The sequence below is a fragment of the Peromyscus eremicus genome, chromosome 5, assembly GCF_949786415.1.
Source record: "Peromyscus eremicus chromosome 5, PerEre_H2_v1, whole genome shotgun sequence".
NCBI lineage: Eukaryota > Metazoa > Chordata > Mammalia > Rodentia > Cricetidae > Peromyscus > Peromyscus eremicus.
In genome coordinates, this window is record NC_081420.1 from 125005308 (window position 1) to 125032704 (window position 27397).

A 27397-nucleotide genomic window follows, 5' to 3' on the forward strand; every position below is an offset into this window, starting at 1 on the left:
TTCCCATAAGAATGAATGTCAGATACACACTCCCTCAGACCTTCCCTTTGTATCTCTGAAATTCTCACAAGCACACAGAGATATAGGCAAATAGTCACACCTGCTTTGCCAGTAATGGAGCCCAGCTGACGTGCTGGGGAGTGTGGAATAAATGATGAGGCAGCCACTTCTAATTCGCAACCTTTTAGAAGAACTGGCCCTGTCGTGTTGTTAGGCAGCAGTGTGTCCAGGATGGTGTAAGGCCCAGCAAGTTAGAGGAGGCTGTTGACACCAGTGCTGCGAGGGGAAATGTGCTCCTTTGTGCTTTTGTTTGGTTAGTTGTATTTATTGATCAGCGTCTGTGTGTCCTATGCTTGCAAAAATGCTTGGGCTGTGGCCTAGAATGAGCTCAGGTCGTGCTCTCATGGGATCGTCGTCCTAGTGAGGGCAATTGACCTAATAAGACAAGTACATCACATAAATGTTGCACTCAGTGGGGTGAGTTCAGTGCACGGCGGTGCTGGTGCTTTGAGATCTGGGAGAAGAGGCCAGGGAGGGATGGGGCAGGGTAAAGGCAGGAAGAGCAGGCTGAGGCCAGCCCAGCCTGGGCTACTTGGGGGTGGGAAGGGAGAGGTGGAAAGAGGAGAAAGGGAAGAGAAGGATGTGGGGGAGGGGAGGGAGGAGGCAGAGCGAGGGAGCAGTGCTGGTAGCCGCACTTGCTGTTAAACACGATAAACTCCATTGCTTGGCTACGGTGGGATGAAGCTCGTCTCTGTGTTCACAGCATACTTAAGTGTTCTGGTCTTGGAGGAACAGGAAAAGCAGTAGAAACCGTCGCTGACGGTTTTGAACACTCACTGTGGCTGCTTTTCACAGCTCACCCTGAGGAAGCTGAGGCCAGGGAAGCATTGTTTTTACCCAAGTCAGAGCCACCTCTAACTCAAAAGCCCTGAAAACGTTTACTGGGTCATTTTTGGGAGTTGAGGACAGCTAGGGGTACAGGCTTACTCTGTAGCCCTCGAGGTCGGCCACAGTCTCACAGCCCTCCCACCTCCCGATCTGTCCCCTGCTCTAGAATTTCCTGTGCACACATTCCCAGTGTTGAATGCACACAGGTCTATCTGCCCTCCAGGAGACTTCTTCAGAACCAAAGCTTTGGAATCCCTTGGATAATATGAAGCGAAAAGCATGTCAAACCAAGTTAAATTATTTCTTTTTTTTCTTTTTCTCCTCCTTGCTTCCTTTCCTTCCTTCCTTCCTTCCTTCCTTCCTTCCTTCCTTCCTTCCTTCTTTCTTTCTTTCTTTTTTTGAGACAGAGTCTCACTGTGTCCCTGGCTTGCCTGGAACTTTCTATGTAACCCAGTCCAGCCTTGAACTCACAGAGACACTCACAGAGACTCTGCCTTGAAAGTGCTGGGAAAGATTAGTACCTTGCATCACCACATCAGCTATCTACTCATGTTCTTAAAGACATTGTGAATCTCTCCCCTCCTTCACCCTGGAGGTGAAATGTAAGTCTTACAGAGCCCAGCCAGAGCTCTGGAGCTGAACTCTAGCCCAGCACCCCACTTGCCCTCAGCAGCAGCATGGGTAGAACCAGGCCCGTTGGCCACTGGCCATGGTGCTGAATGTCCCTACCTGCCCTTCCGTTGGGGTGTCTCCTGGGACCACTGCTGGACAGGGGGTAGAAAGCCTTTTTCTGGCTTTGCCTGTGTGTGGGTGCCGCAGACTAAAGAGTTCCAAGACCTGCCTGAGAACTCGAGGCTCTGAAGTTGGTGAGAGCTGGACCGCTCACTCACAGCGACTCATTTCCGATGGGCTTACAAGATGTGGCCAGCACACAACGGTTGATCACTGGGGAATTAGACTGTGACTGTGGCTGAGCCATAGAGCATCTGCCAGTGTGTGTGAGGCTCTGGATGATCCCCCGCACCATTAATGAATGAATTAATAGTAGCAGTTACTTAGATCTTGGGTGAAATATAATCTGTTTGGCGAACGTTTCAAGTGCAGGGTTAAGCGCATCTGTGAGCCCTGTACTTGAGAGGGTATGGTCAGAGCACCACCAGTACAGAGCCAGCCTGGGCTACATTACAACACCCTGTCTCAAAAAAAAAAATTCAAAAACCCTCATTCTGATTTTTAAACAAAATCATGCTTCAAAGCATGACACGTGAGGGCTGGGCTGCACAGTGCCAGAGTGCTCAGCTAACATCTACGAGGTCTCATTCTCTCTCAAGCACTGCAAAAAGAACAAAGGGAAACGCCTCACGATGGGTCTAACTTACATAACTATGGCAGCCAGGCTGGTCGCCTGGCTCGGGGCACAGCTCGGTGTTACCTCACGCAGCTGTGTCAGACCCTGGGTTCCATCTTCACACGGCAAAAAGAAAAAAAAGAGTAAAATTGTGGGTTGTGGTGCGAGCCACCGTGTAAGCCCCACCCTCCTGCCTCTTCTGTGACCTGGACCAAGTTTAAGAAATCTGTCTAAACCTTGATTTCATCCAAAAACATCTGGCAGGGTGATTTCAAGGGACCCCAAGGGACACAGCCCTGGTCACATGGCCTACTGCAGGGTCCTGTCAGTGCTGTGCCCTGGTGGCTGAGCTGTGAACGGACCTGGAACATCTGGACCCAGTGCCTCATTCAGCGGTGGTGGCAGAATATGGCAGCCTGTGCTTATCGTAGCGAGCACTGGGTCTCAAACACCCAGGGCTCAAAGGTGTTCGCTGTCCTGCTGGCAACTGAAATTAGTGCAAGTTGGATATCAGGTCGCTCCTGTGAGAGCTGGTGTGTGGGGCTCCTGCAGACTGGTCGACGCATTCCGAGCGTTTCCGCAGCGCTTGCCCCTTGTAAAACTCTGCTGGGGACAGGGTCACCTGAGTCACCAGACCTCCTTAAAGGCTGGGGCTGAGGTGGAGGGCATCACGGGAGCAGACTGGAAAACTAGGTCCTGCCCCAAGACTTCTGAGGGCTGGGCACCCACTGCCATGTCCCACTTTGTCCCAAAAGGCAAGGCCCTGGGAGTACCTGCAGCCTAAGTTCTCAGTCATTTCCAGAGTCTCCTGCCAGGATGCTCTCGGTGGGTCCCACGGGGCCTTTTGAGCAGTCGGGCCAGTGGGGAGGCAGCCTGGCTTCCCAGCAGACCGGCTTCTCTTCTTCCCACTGCTCACTGCCCGAGGACTCTAGACCTGCTGACACAGTGACTTTCTCTCCAGAGTGCCCATGGGGCAGTGCGGCCAGCACAGGCATTCAGCTGTGAGCTAGAACCCGCAAATCAGGTGCAGCCGGCGGGCCTGAGGAGGCTCTTCTCCCGGCTCCTCTTCAGGGCAACCTTCCATCTCTGCCTCAGGCTCTTCCCCTCTTCTCATGGCAGGAACTTATTTCGAAGGGCTTTAACATTTCTTTTAGATTTTTATTTTTATTTATTTTTATTTTATTTATTTATTTATTTTTTTTGGCTTTTCGAGACAGGGTTTCTCTGTGTAGTTTTTGCACCTTTTCCTGGAACTCACTCGGTACCCCAGGCTGGCCTCGAACTCACAGAGATCCGCCTGGCTCTGCCTCCCAAGTGCTGGGTTTAAAGGCGTGCGCCACCACCGCCCGGCAGATTTTTATTTTTTTATGTGTATGAGTGTTTTGCTTGAATGTGTGTATGCATACCATGTACATGCCCAGTGCCCTTGGGGTTCAGAAGAAGACATCAGATTCCCTGGAACTAGAGTTATAGGTGCTTATGATCCACCGTGTGGGTGCCAGGAATTGAACCTGGGTCCTCTGTGGGAGCAACAAGGCTTTTAACCACTGACCTGTCTCTCTAGCTCTACAAATGGCTTTTTAAAAATTTGTGTTTGCCTGTGTAAGTTCAGTGTGTGACCTTGGGTGTCATCCTTAGAAACATTGTCCATCTCCTTTCGGACAGGATCTCTAACCTGGAGATCACCAGTTCAGCCCCAGGGATCCACCTGTCCCTGCCTCCCCAGCACTGGGGTGACAGGCCTGGCTTTTTCCATGGCTTCCAGTAATCGAACTCATGCCTCATGCTTGTGAAGCGGATACTTTAGCCAGGGCCGTCTCCCCAGTCCCTCCTCATAGACGTCACATGTTCCTGGGGGCTTGGTCTAAGGTGACGGGGGAGTGAACAGGAGCTCCAGAAACCGGCGCCTCTGCTCCCCCCCTCCTTTCCCTCTGATGAGCTACGTGCTGTAGAACACACGTTTTCTTAGGGGAACCACACAAACCCACGAGCAAAGGAGGCCAGAGCAAACCCCTGCCCGCATCACGCCTGCTTAGTGGGGGAGACGATGGACAAGATGAAGACGAACCATGATGGTCTCTTAAATACGGCGCATGGGCAAGTTAAACAGGAAGAGTTGAAAGAATGACCCTCGGGTAGAAACCTAGAGGAAGCAAGGAAGCCATCCTGTCGGTGTCTGTAGAAAATCTTTCACAAGTGTGAACAGCGCATGTAAAGATCCTGTAGCTCAAATGTGCCTGGGGTGCTTAGAAAATCTGGAGGCATCATGGGTGGAGTTGCATAACCAAAACAGAGAATAGGAGAGGCAGGGCAAGGGGGCAGTAAAGGCTCCTGGACAGCGGACGGGCCCCGGCTTTTCTTCCAAGTGAGATGAGACCTTTTGAAAGGCTATGAGTGCTTGCGCCTACTATAAGCTGGAATCGTCTGCCCCTACCCCAACATTACCCTTGCTTCATCAAGATACGGGGTGTCTTCTCAGCTCCCTGGCCTGAGTAGTAGAATCTGGGACTCTTGGGCTCACTGGGAATCTGGATGTGGAGGTGAAAATTGGGAGGAAAAGGAAGAGCCCCTCCTCCTGAGAGGACCTCCTCCTGAGAGGACCTCCTCCTGAGAGGACCTCCTCCTGAGAGGACCTCCTCCTGAGAGGACCTCCTCCTGAGAGGACTCAACGCCCTGAGTCTCAGCTCCGCTCACCCTGAAGTAGAGCCTGAACTGTGCCAGCACACAGCCTAGAAGCTCTAGAAGCTCCTCCTGACTCAGCAAGTGGATGCAGGCCTCAGACTGCATCCTTAAAGGGCCATGTGCCCATGATGTTGAGAGCTTGCTTTGCGTGGCCAGAGCATAGGGTCACTATCACTGACTCACACTCGGGGTCTGTGAAACGACACTTGGGAGTGTGTGTGTTTAGTTTGACAAAAAGAAAAGGAAATAGCATCAGGAGCTGAGTCTGGGGGGACGTGGGTCTTTCATTCCAGGGACTCGGGAGGCTGAGGCAGGAGAGTTGCAGGTGTAAGGCTTGCCTGGGCTACAGAGTGACTTTGAGGCAAGCCTGGGTGACTGCGCTAGATCCTGTCCTGAAATAAAAAGTAGGAAGAGGGCTGCTGATGTGGCTTGTTAGCACGCATGGGGCCTAGGGTTCCATCCTCAACACTGCCGAAACTGATCAATAAAACACAAAGAAGGATGGAGTCTCCTTCCACTCATCTGCACGCCAAGCCTTCCTTTCAGACCTGGGGGATTGTGGGTTCTGAACCCCAGGCAATGGGAACCATGCTGACCCAGCACCACCTAAACGCGGTGCCAGCTGCTGCGAAGGCAGTTCCACCGCAGCCATCTGGGGACAGGAAGCCAAGGAATGCCAGAGGGAGATGGCGCTCCACGGAGAAGCAGCCAGCCAGCCAGGCTGAGAGAGGACGCGTGTCTCATTCCAATCGCCAGCAAGGGCTTGGCCTTGCTTTCTCTGTGTGCAAATATTGGCACTTGTTTTCCAGGCTGCAGGGTGAGACAGGGGAGTCTTTGCAGCACTTTGTTCTGGGACGAGTGAGTGGCGCTGAGAGGCAAGAAGCCAGTCACTGATGGGCTGTGAGGCGCTTTTATTGTCTTCCTAAATTGCTGTTTGCAGCTGGGCAGTGAGGCTAACACCAAACAGAAAAGGCCCGACTTTCCCGCCTTCCTGAAACGCTTTCTCCTGCATTTGCTGTCTCCTCCTTTTACCTTCCGCCTGGAAAAATGGGCTGAGGCAGGAGGCTCCCAGTTCAAGGCTACAGATTGAGACCCTGCCTCAAAAACCCAGGCAAACTGCCGAACAGATCTAGATTCAAAGGGGAGATCAAGCTAATCAACTTCTCAAAGGGAAACACGGAGGGGTGCAGGTTCTCCCAGCTCGGAATAGGAGACACACTGTCCTTGGGGACTCACATGATGCATTTGGTGTTGCAGATGGCAATAATCATGCATGCTACTCCACTGCCCACAGTGCCCGGGACAGTGCCCACTCAGGCTCTGTGTCAGACTGGGAACCAGTTGCCCCTGTCCTTGAGTGCTGTGGTTGCATGTCTGACATCTACTTGTTCACACTCAGCCTTCCAGCTCCAAGATTGCTAGCCCCGTTCACTAGGGTTTCTTCTGAGAGAACTAAGGTGTTCTTTGTGAACTAGTGTGTGTGTTGAGATGGAGCAACAACATGGCTCCTCCCAAGTGCTGAGGTCTCATGAGAACCAACAGACAGTTCCTGGGGTGAGGGAGAGAGACAGAGGGGAAGGGTACTTCCCTTCTCTCAAATATTGTCAGATCCCCATCTGAGATGCCTGCTCTGACCACTTTTTATTCGTTTTGGTTGTGAGGCTCACCCTTTAATGGCTGTGTTGAGCCATCTCTCCAGCTAACGAAAGACTGTGTGTGTGTGTGTGTGTGTGTGTGTGTGTGTGTGTGGAGAGAGAGAGAGAGAGAGAGAGAGAGAGAGAGAGAGAGAGAGAGAGAGAGCAGTGCCATGGAGCCCAGAAGGTGTCCGATCCTTGGAACTGAACTTGGGTCCTCTACACTCTTACCTGCTGAGCCATGTCCCCAGCACTACCCCACCCAAGACTGAATTTCACTTGTAACCCTCTCTGGCCTGAAACTGGCTATATAGACCTGGCTGGCCTTAAAACCACAGCGATATTTCTGCCTCTGCCTCCTAAATGCCTAAGATGTTTTCAAGTGACTAATCCCCTGGCTTTTAGTACAGCCCGGGTATCATGCAACTGTGTATCTAGTTCCCACACATGAAGCCATCACCCTCCCCTCCCTCATCCCCGGCTTCCAGGAAGCTGCTTTGAAGATCTGCTGATTCTGTGTATTCTGCACACAGTGGCCATGTGTTCCTTTGTGCCCTGCTCCTCACACTCAGCCTTGTGTTCTCGTATGCACGTATCGGTGCATGGCTCTTTAGGGCTGAGCCGCAGTCCACACTGGACAGAGCACACCCTCCCTGTTCATACCTGCTGGTTCAGCCGTGCCCGATTAGGTGACTTCCACCTTTTGACAGGTCGACATGTGCTGTTGCCATGCACATAGCAGTGTTTGTCTGAGTTCTGGTTTTTTCATTCTTTGGGCACTGTATCTCAGAGTAGAATTACAACTGGTGGGGTGGTAATTCCATGTTTAACCTTCCTCTGGAATGCCAGGCTCATTTTCAAGGTAGCCACACAGCCTCATGCTCCCTGAAGCAGTGCACAGGGTCCCGAGCCCCCAATTCCCCAGCATTCGGTACACAGGGTCCCGAGCCCCCAATTCCCCAGCACTTGGTGCTCTCTAGCTTTGTTTTGCTTCTTGCTGGTCTTGTGGGGGTGAAAGCTAGTACCTCCCTGTGGTGTTTTTTTTTTTTAAATCTGCAGAAGAGGGGCCTTGCATGCACGCTGCGTGTGTGTGTGTGTGTGTGTGTGTGTGTGTGTGTGTGTGTGTGTGTGTGGTGGCGAATGCATGCGCACGGTTCATGGATGGAGGTCAGAAAACAGCTTTCAGGAGCCATTTCTCTCCTTCCACCATGTTGGTTCCAGAGATCCGGCTCAGGTTGCCAGAACTGTCACTAAGTGCCTTTACCCACCGAGCGAGCCATCTTGTTGGACAATATCCATTTTTCTTTTGTTGCTTAGGCTTTGGGTGTCACACAGACCACTGGTGTGTGTGTGTGTGTGTGTGTGTGTGTGTGTGTGTGTGTGTGTGTTTTCACATGTGTGGGTGTGTGCACACAGAAGTCAGAGGTCTGCAAGGTCAGCGTCGGGCACCGTTTTCAATCGCTCTGCACCTGAGTTTTGAGACAGAGTATCTTGGTAAACCTGGAGTCCCCTGTTGCAGATAGACTGCTGGTAAGCTCTGGGATCCACGCCCACCTCCCCAGTGCTGGGTTTCAGATGTGCACTAGTATATCCATCGTCACGGGGATGCTGGGGCTTCCGCAGGGATCTGTGTGCTTTCACAGCAGGCATTTTACAGAGTGAGCCTTCTCCCAGCCGCCTGGCCATTGTGTTTCCCCGAGTCTCTTTCCTGCCTCTTCTCCACAGCATTTGCCATCTTACTACAGGTGTGACCCATTGTCGTCCTTCTGTGTTCACAGTGGGTCAGTTCCTGGACCCCAGGAATACCCAAACCTGCAGACATTCAAGCCCTGCCTACCAGACCTGCACACCTCCTCCCAGAGATGCCAGCTCATCTCTGGGTCACATGAGGACCTAACATGGAGGCACGCTTCTTATTTGTTGCTGCAGTGTGTTGTTCAGGGTCTGTACATAAGCGCTCAGCCTGACACCTTTTTCTCTTTGAATACTTTTCATCTCCGGCCGGTTGGATTCCTGGATGCTAGCACACTCATGCAGAGGGCCATGCTCTCCGCACTGTGGCACTATCTGGTGTGGTCTGTGTGCTGGAGTCTCTTCACATTGGATTCCTGGATGCTAGCACACTCATGCAGAGGGCCATGCTCTCCGCACTGTGGCACTATCTGGTGTGGTCTGTGTGCTGGAGTCTCTTCACACACTCGCTTCTCTGTGAGTCCGGGAACTTTGCTCTCTTCCGCCCTTGGTCCTGTAGTGGTTGCTGGGGATGCCGTGTGCCCTGCAGTCACTGCAGAGCTGCAGCATCTGCAGTGATTGTTCTGCCGGGGTCGATACAGAAAATGAAAGGACGGAGGACGGGTGGGGCGTGGCATGCTGTGGACTCTTGGACTCACGGCATCTGTGAGTGTCTGCACAAGACTGGGCCTGTCGGCACCGATTCGTGGAGGAAAGAGGCCATCTTAAAGCTTCATCCTTTCCTGAGGGTTTATGAGCAGTTAGTTGGGGTGACATTTTCTCCAGGGGTGTAGTCACACTGCCTGTGAGCAACCTTAAACTCATTGAGAAGAAAGAAAAGAAACCAGAAGACGGGCTAGGAGACTAGGTGGGAAGGGGACAGAGAGGGGAGGGGCCTCGAATGTGACCCCAATGTGTACCTAGTACATGCTAATGGAAACATTCTTTTCAATGTCACAGGTGCAGGGCTGGGAACCGCAGGGGTGCTCTCCAGACAGATGAGGCAGGTGGCTGTGTGCGTGGATGTGGTAGGGATGTGAAGGGCTGGTGGGGGACAAGGGGTGGGCTAAGGGTGTTGGGCCGGGTTGCTGGGAGAGGACAGAATGCTAGGCACAAAGCCTCTGGTGGTCTGCTCCTTAACCCCCACACTCCCTTCGAGTACATGATCCTGGCCACCATCATTGCCAACTGCATCGTCCTGGCCCTGGAGCAGCACCTCCCTGATGACGACAAGACACCCATGTCCGAGCGACTGGTGAGCAATAGGGTAGAGGGGGTCTGGGTCCCTGGACTGAGAGCTGTGTGCAGAAGGCCTGCCTTGCACAATCGTCAGTGGCCTGTGGACATGGAAGCCCTCACTGCCCAGGCCCATCCTTGAAACCCAGCAGACCTGGTGTACACCAGGCCACAGTGACCATCACACTATGCACAAAGACATCATACTCGGTCCAAATTCTACTTTCTGTTTTATGCTCAGAAATGAAATTCTCGTGAAAAAAGAAGTGTGACTCTACATAAACACAGAAGAGGGCAGTTAGCCACCGTGAGCCCACTCCTCAGATCAGTCACTGAGGACAGTCACGCCCTTGTTTCCCTCTGTGCTCAGCTTCCTCAGCAGAAGTGTTCTGGGACTCATCCGAGTTGAGCGCCACAGCCTCAGGTCTGCGTGACTGGAAAGGCAGGCACCTCGGGTGCCACGATAACGCTTTTGTGCCAGCAGTGCCTCAGCACCAGTCGGTCCCGAGGTCACTGTCTCGGTTATATCATCTTAGGGCTGTTTTCTTCTACCAGGAGCCAGATGCAGGCTCCGTTTGTTTCTTTATTACCCATTGGTTACTTTGCTGTACGGAGGATGAACCCAAAGCCTCACACATGCTATGCTAGCTCTCTGACACTGAGCCATGGCCCAGACCCTCAGTAGGGGCTTCTAGGCAAAAGCTCTACTCCTGTGTCCACACTGTCAGCTTCTCACTGGTGGATTCTAGACCAGGTTTCACTGCTGGGCTGGGCCCTCTTGGCGTCCATCATCTCAACCAAGGCAGCACCCACGTCTCTAAGGGTGGGCGTGCAGGATTCCTACCCCAGGCAGTGGGTTGTTCTAAGAGTTCTGTCACTGGGTCACAGTATCTGAGGCAGCTCAACTTCCGGAGTATGATCCTTTTGGCTTAGTTCCAGAGGTCTCAGCCTTTGGTCACTTGGCCTGTTGGGAGGGGCAGATGGGTCCACATCTCTGGGTGTGCTGCCTTGGGGTCATGCCACCCTCCACCACCCACACCACTGATGCCTTCTCTCCCTTCCAGGATGACACGGAACCATACTTCATCGGAATCTTCTGTTTCGAGGCTGGAATTAAGATCGTGGCTCTCGGCTTTGCCTTCCACAAAGGCTCCTACCTGAGGAACGGCTGGAATGTCATGGACTTTGTCGTGGTGCTAACAGGGTAGGCGACTACATCACATTCTATAGCATGTTCTTCCCAAGGTGGCCCAAGCTGGGCTTGGAGACCTGTGCCCAGTGTTCTTTCGTGCACATCTGTCTTCTTCCCACCACCGCTGTGTCTCCACCATGTATAGCAGTGAGTGCTGTCTGGTGGAGCTAAAACAATGGCCTGTTGTAGCTGGCATTGCACAGTGCCTCATGCACATGACTGTGTAGTCCTCAGCATAACCCAGTGTGGCAGAAGATGCCCCTATTCCCAGCCCCCCACTCGGGAAGGATAAACATCCTCCAGCTGCTAAGCAGTGGGGTTGGGATTTAAACCCACAAACCAAGGTGTCTGAGAGCTCCTCATTAGTGAATCTCATCCTTTGCTTGGAAATTTCATGGTGGTGACTGTGTGCTGAGGGTTTCTGGTGACATGAACTTATGGTTTGGACTTTGGCAGGTTTTGCTCATGTCTTTAAGAGGTTTTCAGATGTGGATACAAGGAATGGGCTGTGGTTGAAAAGCAAATGTATATACACTTCCCACACTGGCTGCTATAACAAATGGTTCCAAACTAAGAATGACTTCAACGTAATGGAAGTTTATCACTCATTGAAAGTCGAAAATGGTGCTTTCCATTTGGCACTCTTGTCTCCCCAAATGATTGACAGCCTAGAGCCCTTGCCATATTGTGGCTCTTTAGTGTCAAACTGCAGTTTTCCCAAATTTGGCGTCTGTTAACAATAAACCACGGACGGTAAATGAACATGGGGGATACTGGGATAGTTTGTGAGGCTGAAAGGACTTGGACCTTGACTCCTCTGTTCATATTCCAGTGGATGGGGCTGTGATAGAGCTCTTGCCTTCCATGAGGTCCTGGGTTTGATCTCCAGCACTGCAAGAAAAGTGTATGTTGGTTAGAAGTCAGTCACAGAAGCTGGGGAGTGAGCTTGTGCTTAGAAGCAAATGGAGATGGGTTTGGGGAGTGTTCTTTTCATTCTGTTGCTGTGATAAACTGTCCGACCAAAAGCAACTTAGAGGAGGAAAATTATTTATTTTGCTGATATCTCCAGGCCATGGTTCATCACTAAGGGATGTCAAAGCAGGAACTTGAAGCAGAAACCCTGGAGGAACACTGCTTGCAGGCTCTCTCTCTGGCTTGTGCTCAGCTAGCTATTTCTACAACTCAGGACCACTGCCCAGGGAATGGCACTGCCCTCTTACATCAATTAACAATCAAGACAGTGCCACAAAGGCTTGCTCGCGGACCAATCTAATCTAAGCAATCCCTCAACTGAGACTCCCTCAGGGGACTCTAGGCTGTGTCAGGTTGGCAGTTAAAGCTAACTAGGACAGCCACTTTGTCGCCAATCTTTGCGAAGACTCCAAGAACCTTGTTAGACACTCCCCCCGCCCCGCCCCCAGGATGGACCCAGCAATCTTGTACTGGCTGCGGGTGGGGGACTCCCTCTCTGCTGTCCTTCTGTTCTTCTCTGAGTCACTCAGCTGCTCAGTTCTGGATCCCCTCTTCCCTGACACCTTCTCTCTTTCCTGTGGGCATGTTGTCCTTCCTAGTGGCTCCCGCTGCCACCCCAGGTCCTGTTACTTTTGGTGGATGTCACACATCTTATTTGTCATTATAACAAAATGTCTGACATAACCCACCTTGAAAGGGGAGGTCTTATTTTGGTTGGTGGGAGTAGAGGTTTCATTCCATGGCTGTTTGTGCTCTTGGACAGAACGCTGCAGTGACAGGAGCTAGTGGTGAAGGCTTCTCTGTGCTCTCCGCAGCCTGGAGGAGACAGGTGGAGATGGGGTGGGGGTGGGGGGACTGCAGGGTGGCCCTAGAGACCCACTTTTCCCAGACAGTTCCCATCTCCCAGTAATGCCAGCACATTAAGAATCCATCAGAGTAAATCTGTTGGTTAGGACAGAGTCCACATCTGGTAATCTCTGGAAATACCATGAAAGATGTACTTGTTTCTTTTTTCCCTATTCTTCTGTGTGTGCATCTGTGTGTAGGTGTGAGAGTGTGCAGGTGTCTGTGAGTGTGTATCTGTGTATGTGCCAGTGTATACACTAAATATATATAGGTATGAGTGTAGAGGTGTGTGTGTGTGTGTGTGTGTGTGTGTGTGTGTAGGTGCAGGTGTGAGTGGGTGTGTTTGTAGGTATTTGTTTTTGTATGTGTAGGTGCTGATGTGTGTAAATGTGAGTGTATACATTGAGTGTGAGGGTGTGCAGGTGTGAGGTGCAAGTTTGTATCTTTATAGGTGGGCATGTGGATGTGTGTAGGTGCGTGTATGCATTGTGAGTGTGTGTGTGTGTGTGTGTGTGTGTGTGTGTGTGTGTGTGTGTAGTTGGAGTGTGTGTAGGTGTGAGTGTATGTTCCTGTACCTCTGTGCACAGGAGTGTGAGGTCAGGGGTCAACCTCTGGTGTGATTCCTCCAGCGCTGCCCTCCTTGTTTTCTGAGAGAGTCTCTCTGGCCTAGAGCTAATCAAGTAGACTAAGCTAGGTGTCCTGGGAGTCCCAGGTATCCTCCTGTCTCTGTCTTCCCAGTGCTGGGATTGCAACCATGCCTGGAACGTGAACTCAGCTCTCTGCTCTGCAGCGAGCGCTTTACTGACTAGACCGGTCCACCAGCTCCCCTGCCTGTGCAATGGATCCCATCCTGGGCCCGCAGATCTGGGACACACTTCCCACCATCAGTCACCTTGCCTTTGTTTCAAGGCCCTGTCTCTCCTTAGAGGAGTTCTCATGAGTCTGTGTCTGGTGCAGCTGGCATGTCGTCAGGGTCCTGGGCGGGATCGCGTGTCCTTGTGTTCACTATGTCTAATCCTGAGGCTTGTGCCCTGGGCAGGCTCTTGGGACCTGACACGGAATTAGACAGTTTTCTCTTTTGTTGCTAAGGATCTCATCTTTAAACAACCCAGCAGGCTAACTGTCGTAAAAACTGTGTGGTGGGGACTGAGGTTAAGACTTGGTGATTAAGAGCACTTACTGCTCTTACAGAGGATCCATGCTTGGTTCCAGGCATCCGTATCAGGTGAGAGTTGGTATCCACTCCTTTTCTTTATTTCAACAGAATGACTTATGTTTGCATGTGCATGTGTGTGTAGTCTGTGTGTGTGTGTGTGTGTGTGTGTGTGTGTGTGTGTGTATTTGGGTCATGTGTTTGTGTATGTGTGGTGTGCTTGTGTGTTTGTGTGTATATGTTTATGTTGTCTGTCTGTCTGTGTCTGTGTGTTTATGTGTGGTGTATAGTGTGAGTGAGTGCATCTTTGGGCCGTGGTCTTTGACTCTGTTCATGTGTGTATGTATGTACATGTGTCACTGATTTGCATCTCCTTGTGATTCGGGGACCTACCCACTGCCCATCCCTGAATGCTTCTCCTCCCACACCTGTACCTGCCTCATCCTCTTCGCCTGTCCTTTCTTTACAGCTTCCCTCCCTCTCCCTCCCTCTCCCTCCCCCTTAGTTCACTTGCCTGTTTATCTGGTCAGCCATGCCTCCTTGTCTACCTAGGGCTCATACCTCTGGGGCTCTGTCCTGCAGAGGCAGCCCTCCACCAGTCAGCAGTGGTGATCAGTGCTGAATTCTGCCTGAGGGAGGGGACTGGGGCGTTGATTGGACATCGAGATAAGTGGTGGCTTTAATGAGCGTTTGCTGATTAGCTGGCTGTCTTCCATTCCCCAGCGGCTTGCAGGGTTCAGCCAACCGTGTGTCTTGTGGACTGCCAGGGCCTTTTGCCTTTGTCTTCTGTGAGATTTGATGAGAAACATCTTAACAATGGAATTGTTGCCTTGGGGAGGGAGGTGTTGTTTTGTTTTTCTCTTTGAGAAAGGAGAGGGGAAAAGGCCTTGGAGAAATTCTGATTTTGTGACTTTTGTCAGTTTCTTTCTAAGTATACTTTCATTGTATTTGAAATTCTGAGGGTTAAAATGAAAATGTGTGAGATTGACATTTAGGAAATGTGGAATGAGAGCTGTGTGGGTCTGATTTAAGATGATGGGGTTCATACTGTGATATTCAGGGAGACAAATGATATAGACAGATGATAGGTGGATGGGGACGGACGGACAGATAGATGGATGGATGGGTGGATGGGGACAGATGGATGATGGATGGATGGGTGGATAGATGAATGTGTGGCTGATGGGTGAGTGGATGGATGGATTGGTGGAGGTGGATGGATGGATGGGTAGATGAATGTGTGGATGGACAGATGATGAATGGGTAGGTAGATGGACAGATAGATGGATGGGTGGGTGAGTGGATGGATAGATGGGTGGATGTGTGGATGGATGGATAGATCGATGAATGGGTAGGTGGATGGACAGATAGATGGATAGGTGGGTGAGTGGATGGATAGACGGATGGATGGGTAGGTGGGTGTGTGGATGGATGGATAGGTGAATGGGTGGAGGTGGGTGGGTGGAGGATGATGAATGGATGGATGAATGGATGGGTAGATGGTAGATGGTTGGATAGATGATGGTAACAGACAACAGATAGGATGCACAGATAATAGGGGGATAGAAGATGGGTTGTTAGATAGAAAAATAAATGATTGACAAACAGATGGGATGATAGACACATAGATAATGTATGAGATACAGAAAGGCAGATATTTAGGTATGAGTGTGCCTGTATGTGTGTGCATGTGTGTTACATGCATGTGTACGCACACATATGTGTGTGCATGTGGAGGCCAGAGGTTGATGTCTGGTGTCTTTCCCAATCACTCGGCACCTTTTTTATGAGACAAGGTCTCTCACAGAACCTAGAGCTCACTGACTCACCACTGCTCTCTGGGATCACAGTGCCATGCCCAGGTTTTCACATAGGAGCTGGGGATCCGAACTCAGGTCCTCGTGCCCGTGCAGCAGACACATCACCCGCCGAGCCGTCTCCCCGGCCCCTAGACAAGTTATTAGATAAATGATGGAGATGCAGACTGATAATAGACACATGATTGACAGGTTGCTGGAACAATAGGGCGATACATAATAGATGACAGCCTGGGGACTGTGATCCCTGCAACCCATACGGTAGAAACAGAGAGCAGATGACTCCAGGTTGTCGTCCTATACACACACACACACACACACACACACACACACACACACACGCACGCACGCACGCACGCACTCACGCACTTATACACACATACAAAATGAGTAAACAAACACATGGATAAGTTTTTTAAAAAAGACAGAATCACAGACTTTAGCAAGAAGGAGACACAGTGTTTGGTAGTCATGGGCCTAGCAGCAAGCCTCACACTTGGTAGGTGGTCAGTGAAATAAGCAATTATGCGTTTGGAACGTGATAATCCTTTTGACCCTCAAATATTCTAGAATACAGTTCAGGACATGGATGCCATCAGCTGATAGAGACAGATCATCCAGAGTGTTGGGCTCAGTTTCAGTGTGGCTTTATGCAAGTTACTTATTCTTAGTGCATTGTAGCATGTGGGACAGTGGCTCAGGGCTCATGTACCAGCTTAGAATCCCCCAGTGAGGGGCTAGGAGCATGGCTCAGTGAGTGTTAGGTAAATCACTTGCCAATCATGAGCAAAACCCTGGTTTTCAACCCCTGTGCTTGGGAGCATGTTTCATCCACAAGACTGCAAACAAAACGAAAATCAGAAAGAAAGGGAAATTCATAGAGAATTTTCGCCTCCTTTCCTCTTTCTGTTGTATACTTGAGGAACAAATCCACAGGCATCAAGTCATAAACCTCTGATGTTCACTCCACTTTGTTCAACTGAGGAAACACATCGTGAGTCCACGCCTTCTCTTCACTTCTTTTGTAGCTGCCCTGAGGTGCCTGCGCATACAAACAGCATCTTGAAATCAACAACAAACACAGCCATCAGGCTGATGCGCAAGTTGTGTTTTTGTGGTGTGTCTCTACAGTCATTTCTGGTCACTCTGAGTGCCACAGGGCTTCCCCACTGTAGAATTAATGCTTCTTGATGCAAGTTGTAATGAGAACATTGATCTGTCCGAGTTTGGGACTGTGGTGAGATTTGTTGGGCCTCATTTCGCGTACTGGTCCTCAGTTCTCACAGAGTAGTGTCGGTGTGGCTGCCCCAGTTACCTGCCATCTTCCGAGCACCTCCTGTGTCCACGCACTACATTCACAATTTGTGTCCAGTGCTGCTCTTTGGCTTCCAAGCCCTTCACAGTGGAATGTGTCAGAGTGAAGCAGCTTAGGCCAGCTGCCGGAGCTCCTCGGGACTTTAGTCACTCTGCTAGGAGGCCATGTTGAGCCAGGGTCACATGAGCCCAAGTTAGGCTCCGGCTCAGGTCTGTGCTTAGCTCAACAGTCTATGAACTGGTGCGTGTTTCTTCTGTGTTGTTTGTGCTGCTGGGGTGAACCCAGGGCTTTGTGTGTCCTGGGCAGTCATCCTGCCACTGCGCTACGTCCCCACCCCACCCCCCTAATTCTGAAACAGGACCTTACTAAATTTCCCAGTTTAGCCTTGAGCTCTTGTAGTCAAAGCCGGTGTTGAACTTGCATTTCTCCTGCCCTAGCCTCCCAGTAGCCTGTGCCCCATGCCTGTCTCTGTCGGGTAATTGCTACAGAATCAATGCTAAAAAACAAAAATCACAAGTTGTGTCAACACAGCCGGTCTGTGTGTTAGCTGCTAAGTTCTTCCCATTCCACAGGTGAAGAAACTGAGGCTGTGGAGGTTAAATATCTTCCACAAAGCCACCACCTGACAGGGGTGGATTTAAACTAAGGCAGCTCTCTCCATTCAAAACCGGTTGGTTAAATCTTGCATGATTTCCTCCAAGTCAAAAGTTCCATGGGTATCAGCTTGGGAGTTGAAGCCGAGCCCGCTAGGAGAAGTCCAGGACTGCCTTTGTTTATTCCCCTTATCTGGGTTGCATAAAGAGGAGTAAATGTGCAAAAGAATTGTACAAAATGTACAAAAGATACTGCCGAGGGCCTGAGGAGATGGTCTGGAGCGGAAGGTGCTTGCCGCTGAGCTCAATGGTGTCAGTTCCTCAGGACACCCCCCCAGGCGGAAGGAGAGAACCAGCTCCTGCAGATTATTCTCTGACTTCCACAGATGCACTCCTGTGCCTCACCCCCATTGCACACTAAATGCAATTTAAAATATATGTATTTTACTAGAAATAGCCGGTTGGTGTGAGCCAGGGGTGAAGACATGGGCTTTAGGGCCGCGGGAGTCTCTGGCCCTGGCTGTGACCTCATCTAGATGTGTGCTTTCTTATGAGAAGAGGTGTCGGAATCGGAGATGGCTGGCAATGACACATGGCGTGAATCAAGCCCCGGGCCTTCCGCAGTGAGCACTGGAGGGTTGTGAGGGGAAAGGAAAGTGAGTTCTGTGTATCTGCTCAGTGGTGGCACAACTCCCCCACGAGTCTGGGCAGATTTCTTCTTCCATCCCCACTTTGTAAGGCAAGGCCACCGTGTGTACCTATCAATCGACCCCTGGGAAGCTGAGGCAGGAGGAACCTGAGTTTGACCCCAGGCTGAGTAGTTCCCAGCAAGCTACATCTTAGCCACCATAACACTCCCGTCTCCTTCATCCATGCCATAGGGCTCTCTCCAGCGTCACAATGTCTGGACAGCCCATGTGCCTGATGTTTAACCCACCCCCAGGACCTCCCTCAGCCCAGGAGCTGAGCAGTGGGTATATACATATCCAGCTTCCCTGCTGCTCAGGGAGGTGACTGGACTTTACCAAGCCCTTCCTTCAGGCTTCTGCATAGCAGCAATTCTATGAACCATCCCCAACTAATTCTGGTGGTGGGGTCTCCCCACCAAGGATCTCCAGTCAACCCTTAGGGAAAGCTGGAGCTTTGGAAGGAACAGGTTTCAGCACGCTGGACAGCACCTTGGCCTCTGCCCAGGAAGGGCCTGCTGGTGACCTTCTTGTGCAGCATTGGGCTGTCTTGTCCATCCCCCCCGGTGGGGCTGGAGAAGTCCTTGTTGTCTGTCTGTCTACAGGGTTGGGCAGTCCTCCTGAATTGCTAAGATAAATGCCAGTCTGCCTCACTTGGGGCATCTGGCCAGTGTCCCTGCGGTTGCCAGGCGATGATCTTCCTCCCAGGGCAGCAGGATGGTGGCTGAGGCAGACACAGGAAATAGTGGAACAGGAAGGAAGAGGGGGCTGTTGGCTGGGCATGGCTGCCAAGCCCAGGACACTGTATTGTCATGGTCAGAGGTGCTGGGAAGTGGGTGACCTCTGTCTTCACGGGAAGGATCTAGTCCTGACCCAGAGACACAAGGCCGTCACATTGGACAGGGCTGTGTGATTCAAGGGTCAGACTGAGATGGGGAGAGGTCTAGGAAAGGAAAGCACATTTATCTTCTCCTCCAACCTCCCTCCTTCCCCTTTCGTCTATTTCCCCCTCCTCCTCTTCTCCCTCTTCCTCCTCCCCCTCCTCCCCTTCCTCCTCTTCTCCCTTCCTCTTCACCCCCTCCTCCCCTTCCTCCTGCCCTTCTTCCCCTTCCTCCTCCTCCCCGTCCTCCTCCTCTCCCCCTCCCTCCTCTCCTCCGTCTCTAGGTCCACCTGTGTGTGGACACCACTACATTGTTTTCCAGTAGTCTCACCCGGAAGCCCAGGCTGGCCTCCGGGCTGTGATCTTCCTTCCTCGGCCTCCTGAGAGGCTGAGGTAAACGGTGGGCAACATTCCTGTTCAGCTTTCTCCTCCTTTAGCCAAGCTGGATGTGGAGCCCAGGACCCCCCACATGCCGGGCCTGTGCTCACCCTCAGCCCCAGCCGCCCGTCACCCCGATGAGCTTTGGCTCTACCTGCACACCAGTCTTCATTGCTCTTTGGGAGACACACGAGTGTGAGTGTGTTGTCACTTTTCTGAGGCACCTTTCAGACCAAGGCTTAGTTCACAGCATTCCGACAACGAGTGTGCACACAGGAGCCTTTTGCTCGTGAGCTCCCGCTCCAGTTACGGCCGGCGCTTCTGATGAACCGAGTTACTACAGGCAGAAGACCCAATGGGGGCCTCAGATTTGAGGGGCCGGGTGCCAGCAGCAGTGCCCACCTAGAATCCCCAGTGAGGGCTGTGGTGTGGCTCGGTGGTAGATTTTCCGTCTACTGTGGACAAGACCTTAGGTTTCATCTCCAGGTGAATGAAAATAAAAGAAAGCAAAATCTGGACCTGGTGTGAACATTGTGATCTCAGCACTTGGGAGGCTGAGGCAGAAGGATCATGAGTGTCACACACACACACACACACACACACACACACACACACACGTTAATAGTGACACTGGAGGATGCAGATATGACACCTGCTGAGATGGGACTGGATATCAGAGTCACATCTCTGTCCCTGTCATGCCTGTCTCCTTACTTCATGGGGATCAAGACAAGAGAGAAAAGCTAAGCCTCCCGGGAGCCTCACAGCTCGGCAATGGGCACTCACTGGGTTTAAACTGGTCCCTTTGGTGGCCACATTCTTTCTCTTCATGCCCAGTAAGTAGAGGGAAGGTTCCTGTTTGGCATCTGACTCGGACATCAGGAAGAGAAGAGCCAGATTCCAGACAGCAGTGGACCCCGGGGTGCAGCAGCCTCCAGGCACAGAGCTACCCAGGAGTCCGGCTGAGCCGAGAACTGCCTCTTTGCTAAGAAAAGCCTTTTCTTCCATCTGCAGAGCAGGTACTGTCCCAGCCTCGACGAGGCTCTTCTCCCTCCAGCTTGGTAGTATAACTGAGGACAGGGCTTCCCGAGGCTTCTGGACAGTCAAGGCACAGAATCCAAGCACAGTGGACCTGCGCTCAATCAGGTTGGACCAGCCCCCACCCAAGGCCCTCGGTACAGATTCAGTTTGCATTTTCCGGGAGTCTGTTTAGCAACCGATACGTTTCCTCCCCACCCCTTTCTTTTTTGATGCAGGTCTCATGTAGCCTAGGCTGGCCTTGAACCACTCATATTTTTGGTTGTGAGCCTGGCCTTTAACGGCTGAGCCGTCTCTCCAGCCCTTGAACCAGTCATGTAGCCAGGGGTGACCATGAATTCCCAATTCTTCCGCCTTTACCCCTCCAGTGTTAGAAAGACAGGAATGTGACAGTATGCCCAAATTGCTTGTTTGCATGATTGACAGGAGTCACTCTTGAAAGTTTAAGCTAGCCAGATACTCTCCTGCCTCAGTCTCCCCATTTGCTGGGGTCACACCATGTTTGACCTCGCATGTGTCCACAGGTTCAGCATGGTGCCTGGTCCATGTTGACATGGGGGTTGACTGAAACAGTGAGTGTCCCCTCACATGCCATGTTGTTTGTGTGGAAGGAAGACCTTTCTGGTGCTTTGAGCTGCGCTGACCTTCACTGTGGCCGAGGTGTGGAGCTGTGCTCCAGAGCCCTTCCCAGATGAGATGGACTGTGCTGTGACAGTGTGTGACAGTGTGCCCTGTGACTTAGGGCTCCCGTCTGGATTGACTGCGTCAGACTTCACACCTGAGAGAATGGGTGCCATCCCCTTCTCCTTCCTCTCTTGTCTTTACCTTCCCAGCTTCTCCAGTCTCCTCTCCGTCTCCAGGACCGCCACTGGCTCTTGACTGGGGACCCAGGGCCCCTTGCACGTGCTCGGCAGGTTCTGGGAATGGAACCCCAGGCCTGTGCAGGTCTCCAGCCTCTGCACCGTGTCTCCATTCTCACTCCCTACCACCGATGTTTTGTTGACGTCGTCTTCCTAGATGCCATCCATCCCTCTGTGGCTTATGATCCAATCCTGGCTCACCTGGACTGGCCAGCTGCCCCATTCTGGCCTCGGCTTTCACTGTGTGCTCCCTGAGGTGCCTCTACAGCCCCATGATGAGGCCTGAAAGTAAACAGGACTCTGGTGGTTCAGCCCGCCTCCGCTCCCCTCCCTAGGTCTGTTCTGTGAATAGCCAGTAGAGGACAGTAGTGAGCACCAGCGTTAGAAAAGACCCAAATCCCGTGTGCAATCCCCTGGTCCAGCCCCTCAGCCCCTGTCTCCTTGTCTTTGTCTCCTTTCCCGCTCCTTGGTCACTCAGATGCAACCACATGGTCTCTGTGCCTGGAACATTCCTCTCAACATCTGCTTGGCTTCTCCTGCCTTGGGCCTTTGCTCAGAAGCGTCAGTGCCCACCCCTTTCACTCTGCATCCGATGAGCGACCACCAAACCTCACTTTGTGTGGATGCCTGTGTTTGTGGGAGGGAATGCTGAGTGAATGCAGGCCAGAGTTGGTCTTTTCGGGTGCTCTCCACCATGGTTTTTGAGACAGGGTCCCTCAATGGATCAGGAACTCAACCAAGAACCAATGAGCTTCAGAGAGCTGTCTGTCTTGGCCTTCCCACTATGGGGACTGCACCACTGTGCACCACTCAGCCTGGCTCTTTACATGGGTTCTGGGGATCAAACTCAGGGCTTCATGCTTGTGTGGCAAACCTAAGCGATCGAAACTGTCTCTCCAGCCCCCTTTATTTTTTTCTCATGGTTCATTGACTTCCTTCAGAACGTCAACCTGAGGAAGGCAGAGACTTCCATGTAGTTCAGGGCTGTGGCTCAGACCTCAGAGCCCAGCCTAGCACACAGCAGATGCAAATCTCAGCATGCGTGCTCGCAGCAAAGTGCTGCAGAAGCAGCAGACGCAGAGGCAACAGCACAGCCCTGCACATCCCTGGGCCTCCTCACAGCTACTTCATCATCCTTCTTTTTGGAAATAAAAAGTAGTTAAATACACACACCAGCCTGGCGCGTGGCTCAGTTCACCTGGCAGGTAAGAGGCCCTGGGGTTCATTCCCGCGCTGCCTATGCCAGGCATGCTGGCTCATTTCTGTAACCCCAGGAGGAGGCGAAGGCAGGAAGTTCAGGAGTGGAAAGTCTTCCTTGATTACATAGTGATTTCTAGGCCAGCCTGGGCTACATGAGACCCAGTCTTAAAAAAAAAAACGACAAACCGACCTGAACCATTTCTGAGTGTGCTATCGGGGGATGTTATTCATGTTCCCACCCTCCATCTGCAGAGACTTCGTGGTACAGTCCCAGACTGGGTCCCCACTACACATCGGCCCTCTTTTCCTCTCCCCTAGCCTTTGAAACCACCTTGTCGTTTTGGTCTTGGTCTTGGCTGTGACTACTTGGTGGAAGTGAGTCTGAGAACCACCCCTCCGTGGACGGACCTTTTGCTTCACTATGCTGCTGGGAACATGGTGTGCCAGGTTGAGCCTCTGGTTTTGATTCTTTTGAGCGTTTGTCCAGGGGCAGAACTGAACCCTTGTGCTTCCGGCTGAGGGGACTGCCCGGGGTAAAGTGCTTGCCATGGAATGGAGGAGATGGGAGCTGGCCTGTGTAAAGTCTGTGGGTGTGACCCCTGCCTATAACTGCAGCGCTGGGAGAAGGGTGTAAAGGGATCCCTAGGAAGTGTTGGCGCGAGCTCTGGGTTCAGCCAAAGGCCGGTGCCTCGGTGAATAAGGTGCAATCATTGAGGAAGAATATATAAAACTTTCACTGCAGGGTCTATTCAGGGTCATTGATGAGAGCTTTCCTTAGACACTCTAAAACTAAAATATGGATCAGGGCACAGCGGGTCGGACAGCTCTTACCTCAGGCTTCTTTCTTTCCCTCCAAACTTTTTGATGAGCACATATTAAGTATTCAAAGCCGCGGGCTTCACTATGGTGTGCCCATGCTTGCACGGTGTTTTGGCAAGTCCGTCCCTTTGCTACTGTTTCCTGACAGCACCCCCTCACCCTCATGCCCGTTTCTTCCTCCTCTGAATCCGTGTATGAGAGAAAACACGCCTTACTCATCCCTGTAAGTCTGGCCGTTCACTGGACAGGATCATCTCCAGTTCTGTCCGTGTTCCTGCAAATGACGGAATTTTGTTCTTCTTTATGGCTGAATAATGTTCTTGCAGATAGAGGTCAGGTTTTCTTTATCCATCTGTTGATAGGAATGTAGTCTGGTTTCATAGCTTGGCTGTTTATGAGCAGTGTGGCAGTGAACATGGCTGTGGGAGCGTCTCTGGGCTTTGCTGACCTCTCAGTGTCCTTTGGTATGTACATCCAGAAGTGCTATGCCCAAGGTGTGTGATCTGTGTGTGTGTGGAGAGAGAGAGAGAGAGAGAGAGAGAGAGAGAGAGAGAGAGAGAGAGAGAGAGAGAGAGAGAGACCGACCCATGCTAGGTAAGCACTCTACCACTGAGATACATAGCCAGCCCTTCTTGTATTTTCTAGCTTTTTTGAGACAAGTTGCACTGGCTAGCCTTAATCTCTCTGTGTAGCCCAGGCTGGCCTTGAACTTGTGACTCTCCTGCCTCAGATAGGATCACAGGCCTGGGACACGGGGTGGCCGTCGGGGTGGGGGTGGGGGTGGGGATTGCACTCCCGCATGCTGTGAAGGCCTCCTCTTCCCCTTCTCTCCAGCATTCATTTTCTTCTCTCTTTGCTTGGTGGTATTTGTTTTCTGGCTGTGGACTTTCGACCTGCTTCTCCCTGGTGGCCAAGGATATGGAACACTGTGAGCTTTCACTGGCCATTTGTGGGTGTAGGTTCCTTAAACATGGAGGAGGAAGATGTGAGAATGTCCTCCCTCCCTTCTGGTGCTTCCCAAACACTCCTTGCCTTAGGAAGTGGCTGTGGGGTGGGGAGGCTCCTGATGCATCTGAGACACACCATCCCAAGTTCGAGGAACCGGAGACAGGACAGGTCGACTGGGGACAGGGAAGCGGTGAAGCTAATTTTAGTTGAGGGGGACTATAAAAGAGGTAAGTGGGGGGAGTGGGCAGGGGCTAGAGTCCATGGAAGTGCTAGGGACAGTCACACCAAGGGACCCTGCTGGGGTGGGTTGTGAGTGTGGGGTGGAGCTCAGAGTCTGGTGACATTGAGTTAGAGATGCAAAGTGGAAGTAGAGCCTCCATTCTTCCCCACTGGCTGAGCACTGGAGCGCTGTATATGTCCACGTAAGAAATGGGAAATGATCCACGCAGAGAGTCTGGCTTTTCTCTCACTGGCTATAAGGTCCCCTCGAACCTCAGTTTTCTTTTCCGTGGCCTCCCAGTTTTCTCTTGTCAATGCCAGATGATGCCCTGTGCCCACTGGGGATTTGGACCCAGGGCTCTTAGCAGTGAATGCTGTCCCCTGTGCTGTGATGTCTGGGGATGATTTCGGCAGGTAAGGAAACTCCTAGGATCTCGGCTGCTCGGGAGACTGGGGCAGAAAGATTGCAAGTTCAAAGCTAGCCTGAGCAGTAGAGAGAGCCCGTGTCTTGAAAGTGAAGACTGCTCAGTGGATAAAGGCCACTTGTCACCAAGCATGGCGAGGTCAATGCCTGGGATCTCACAGTGGAAGGAGAGCTGACCCCCAGAGGCTGACCTCTGACCTCCACATGCACACGCTGTGACAGGCACACACACACACACACACACACACACACACACACACACACACACACACAAACGTAAAAAAAAAAAAACTGGAAGAAAAGGAGACTGCAGGCGTGTGTGAGGGGGTTGATGTAACCCTAATGCTGGGAACTCGCCAGGGAGAAGGGAGCCCCGTGAAGTCCCTGGAGATGGTTGGAACCACATCTAGCGCTCACAACAATCAATCACTCCTACTGTTTAGGTTGGTTTCTTCACCCCCACGGTCACCTATTGGTCTTTATGTCCTATCCGAGGGACCTGTCCATCAGTCTCACCTAGAGCTAACCTCCCACCTTAAACAAAGGAAAAGAAATCGGGAACCAAAGGGTGTGCTTTACTTCTCCCCATGCCTCTTCCTCAGGACCACAGGACATGCTTGCTGTTCTGTGAGCACAGCCCGGTGTGAGGGTGCCAGCTCTTACCAAGTCTCCTTCATAAAGACCCTGCAGAGTAAGAGCTATGACTGTCCCATGCTGGTGACAAGAAACTGGTGCCCGAAGCTGAACTGCTGTGCTTGAGCCCAGAGGCTGTATCCTGCATGCCACACCCTTAAACTACCCATCATTGGGTCCTTCCAGCAGCTCCATGAGGATGGTTCTCCACAGTCTCTATTTTATGCAGCACACAAGACTCAAGAAAGGAGACATTCAGTCACTTGTCAATCATGCCCAGGCTGAGAACTCTGGAACGAAAATCAAGGCAGCCTTGGACCTTGTACCCAGCCATCAGTGGTTCTGGGAGGAAGGTCTGGTGCATGGGTCCACATGTTCCTATGCATCCGTGTGGAATCCAGTGGCATCCTCAGTCACTCTCCACCTTATCTTTTGAGACAGGATCTCGCTGAACTTAGAGCTCATTGATCGGCTGTGCTGACTGGCCATAGGGCCCCAGCAATCCTCTTGTCTCCTCTTCCCTAGTCCTGGGGTCTATGTCCAACTTTTTACGTGGGTGCTTGGGATCCAAACCCGGTTCCTCATGCTTGCGCCACAGCTCCCTGGCCCAGCAGGTGACATTTGCTGTGGCCATCCTTCAGAACGTTTTCTCCACTTCTATTTGCAGAGAAATACCCCAGGCCTCGCACTCGTGAGCACCAGGCCCTCGTCAGTTAGTGGAAGGTAGCTACTTTAGTGATGGAATTATTGTATCTCCTCAGGCGCTGCTGCCTGTGTGCAGAGTCCACATGCATGTCTTCTGTCAGAAGCTTTAGAGAGGAAAGAAATTCTGAGACCCAGGCAGGCTAAAAGGACCATGTCCTTGGGCATTGACCGCATGGAGGTGTGGTTAGGACTGGGCTCTGATTCAGAACAGGCCTGTTTGTGATGTGTCCCAGCGAGCAAGACAGTGGCTCCGTGTGTGCCTCGGTTTACTCATCCACTAGTTCCGGCTCTGGCTGTCTCATCAGCCTCTGGCCACTCCTGTGTTTCCAGTTCCAATGCAGCGCTTCCACTCCTGCAGATCGGCTGATCATTCTGACCCTGGTCCATCTTTTGTAGTGATGTCATGGCCTGGGGTAGGGGTCAGCAGCGGCACGGTCGTGGTTCTGAGCTGGTGGCCCTTGCCTGGGAAGGACTGTGTGCCATTATAGGACATTTGGAAGCACGGCTGGCCTGCACTCGTGAAAGGATCGTGGCGGGGTGTGACGTGGCTAAGGAGTGAAAGACCTGAGTTCAGATCTCCAGCACCCATGTAAAGAGCTGGGCACATGCCTGTGTTCACAGTGCTGGGGAGGAAGAGCCAGGAGGATCTCGGGGCTTGTTGACCAGCCAGCCTGACCTAACTCGAGAGCTCCAGGTTCAGTGACAGACCTTATCTCAAAGGCTCCTGAGGATTGACACGGTTGTCTCCTGCCCCCCCCACACCTGTTCACTACCCCATCGCACATGCATTTTTTATGAAAGGATTTTTAATATTTTTGTTAGTTCTTTGAAAATTTCATACAGTGTATTTTTTAAGTCCTGCTCCTCCCAGATCCCTCCCTGTCTCCCCTCTGCTCCCTTTTATGTAGTCCTTTGTTGTTATTTAAAGAGCCTGAGACATGAAATTCATGCTGCTCGTGCACTCATGGGTGGGTCCAGGCACCTGGAACTCCTTAAGTTTGGGGACTTTAAAAATCCAGTGGGGTAGAACTGGATCTGATTGACAATCCAGGTGTGGGACCTGGAGAGATAGCTCCATGTTTAACAGCAATGTCTGTTCTTCTGGAGGACAGGGGTGGGGTGGGATGTTCAGTTTCCAGCACCCTGTCAGGCTGCTTACAACTGTCCGTAACTCCGGTTCCAGGGGATCTGCTGCCCTCT

At 51.8% G+C, this 27397-nt stretch overlaps 1 protein-coding gene across 1 annotated transcript in view; it reads left to right on the top strand.

The window, feature by feature from the left end:
* Positions 1–27397, top strand: part of Cacna1a (calcium voltage-gated channel subunit alpha1 A) — a 228042-nt gene that overhangs the window by 27328 nt on the left and 173317 nt on the right. Inside the window, exons 2-3 of the mRNA XM_059263091.1 lie at positions 9379–9538; positions 10584–10723. Coding sequence (XP_059119074.1) covers positions 9379–9538; positions 10584–10723 — 300 coding nt within the window. The remainder of the gene's footprint in view (positions 1–9378; positions 9539–10583; positions 10724–27397) is intronic.